Below are 1046 nucleotides of genomic sequence, written 5' to 3'. Positions count from 1 at the left end.
AAGATATTGTTCAGACATGATGAATTTAGCAACGAAAATATTTAGATATTTAGATAGTTTGCATCTTCAATATTTGAAAATTCTCGATTCTTATGTTGTTAACATAAGAAACGCCATGAGATTGAGAATCGATCACACTCATCAAAACGTACAAAATTGTTTACCACCGGAAATATCATCTAACAAGGGACCTTTTTTTAAAAATTTTATTAATTGATCATTTTTCATGTATTCCTATACTTTCCCCCCCTACTCTCTCCTCCTCCTTCCCGTGACAAAATAATAATAATAATAATGTACATAAACATTTTATTTTTTAACATAAAAAAAAAAATAAAAATTTTTTAAATATTTTATTTCTTTTACTCGATTTTAATTATGGAGAAAGAATATTCTAGAACAAAAAAAGAAAAAAAAGTTCGTTATTAAATTATAATAAATTCGGGGTGGGGGAAAGGGGAGGAGGGAGGGGGAGGAAATATTTCATCGATTTCCGGTTTATCGATAATTTATTAACCTCATTTTTTTCTTTTTTTGTAAATTTTAATTTACTTTTCGTTGTTGTTGTTATTGTTGTCGTTTCGATTTTGGGGGGGGAGAAGGGGGTTGGGGAAGAATTGGGGTGAGGTTAGTGACCTGGAAAAATTTGTTTTTTTTTTTTTTATATTAAATATATTTTACCTGAAAAGGGGAAAGAAAAAAAAATTGAATTTTGTTTTGTTTTGGGATTTTATGTAAAAACACAAAACACAAACGAGTCGTTTGTTTTTTTTTTTTTTTTTTAATAAAATTCATGTTTTGTCGTTTGTTTGTTTGTTCGTTTGTTAAATGGGAGAAAAAAGAAAAAAAAATGAAACGGGGAGGGGAGGGGAAACAAGACAAAAGAGTTTGGAAAACGCAAACGCGATTCGCGTCGACGAATATTTTTAGTCAATATAATTTTCTTATAAATTTTTTTTTTTTGTTATTCTACTGCCACGAAAGCGAAAACGATTTCATTTGTAAAAAAAAAAAAAAACTTTTGACCTTTTTTTTTTTTTCATTTC

At 28.1% G+C, this 1046-nt stretch overlaps 1 protein-coding gene across 1 annotated transcript in view; it reads left to right on the top strand.

Moving 5' to 3' along the window:
* The window catches only part of Phum_PHUM367190 (uncharacterized protein), a gene marked incomplete at both ends in the record, with an annotated part of 1334 nt that extends 905 nt beyond the window's left edge, over window positions 1-429 (top strand). Inside the window, 2 exons of the mRNA XM_002428122.1 lie at window positions 15-148; window positions 385-429. Coding sequence (XP_002428167.1) covers window positions 15-148; window positions 385-429 — 179 coding nt within the window. The remainder of the gene's footprint in view (window positions 1-14; window positions 149-384) is intronic.
* Window positions 430-1046: the final 617 nt, after the last annotated feature.

The sequence above is a fragment of the Pediculus humanus genome, genomic scaffold, assembly GCF_000006295.1.
Source record: "Pediculus humanus corporis 1103172107790 genomic scaffold, whole genome shotgun sequence".
Lineage (NCBI taxonomy): Eukaryota > Metazoa > Arthropoda > Insecta > Psocodea > Pediculidae > Pediculus > Pediculus humanus.
Note: the sequence above shows the minus strand (reverse complement) of the source record. Positions and strands in the feature narration are given on the sequence as shown.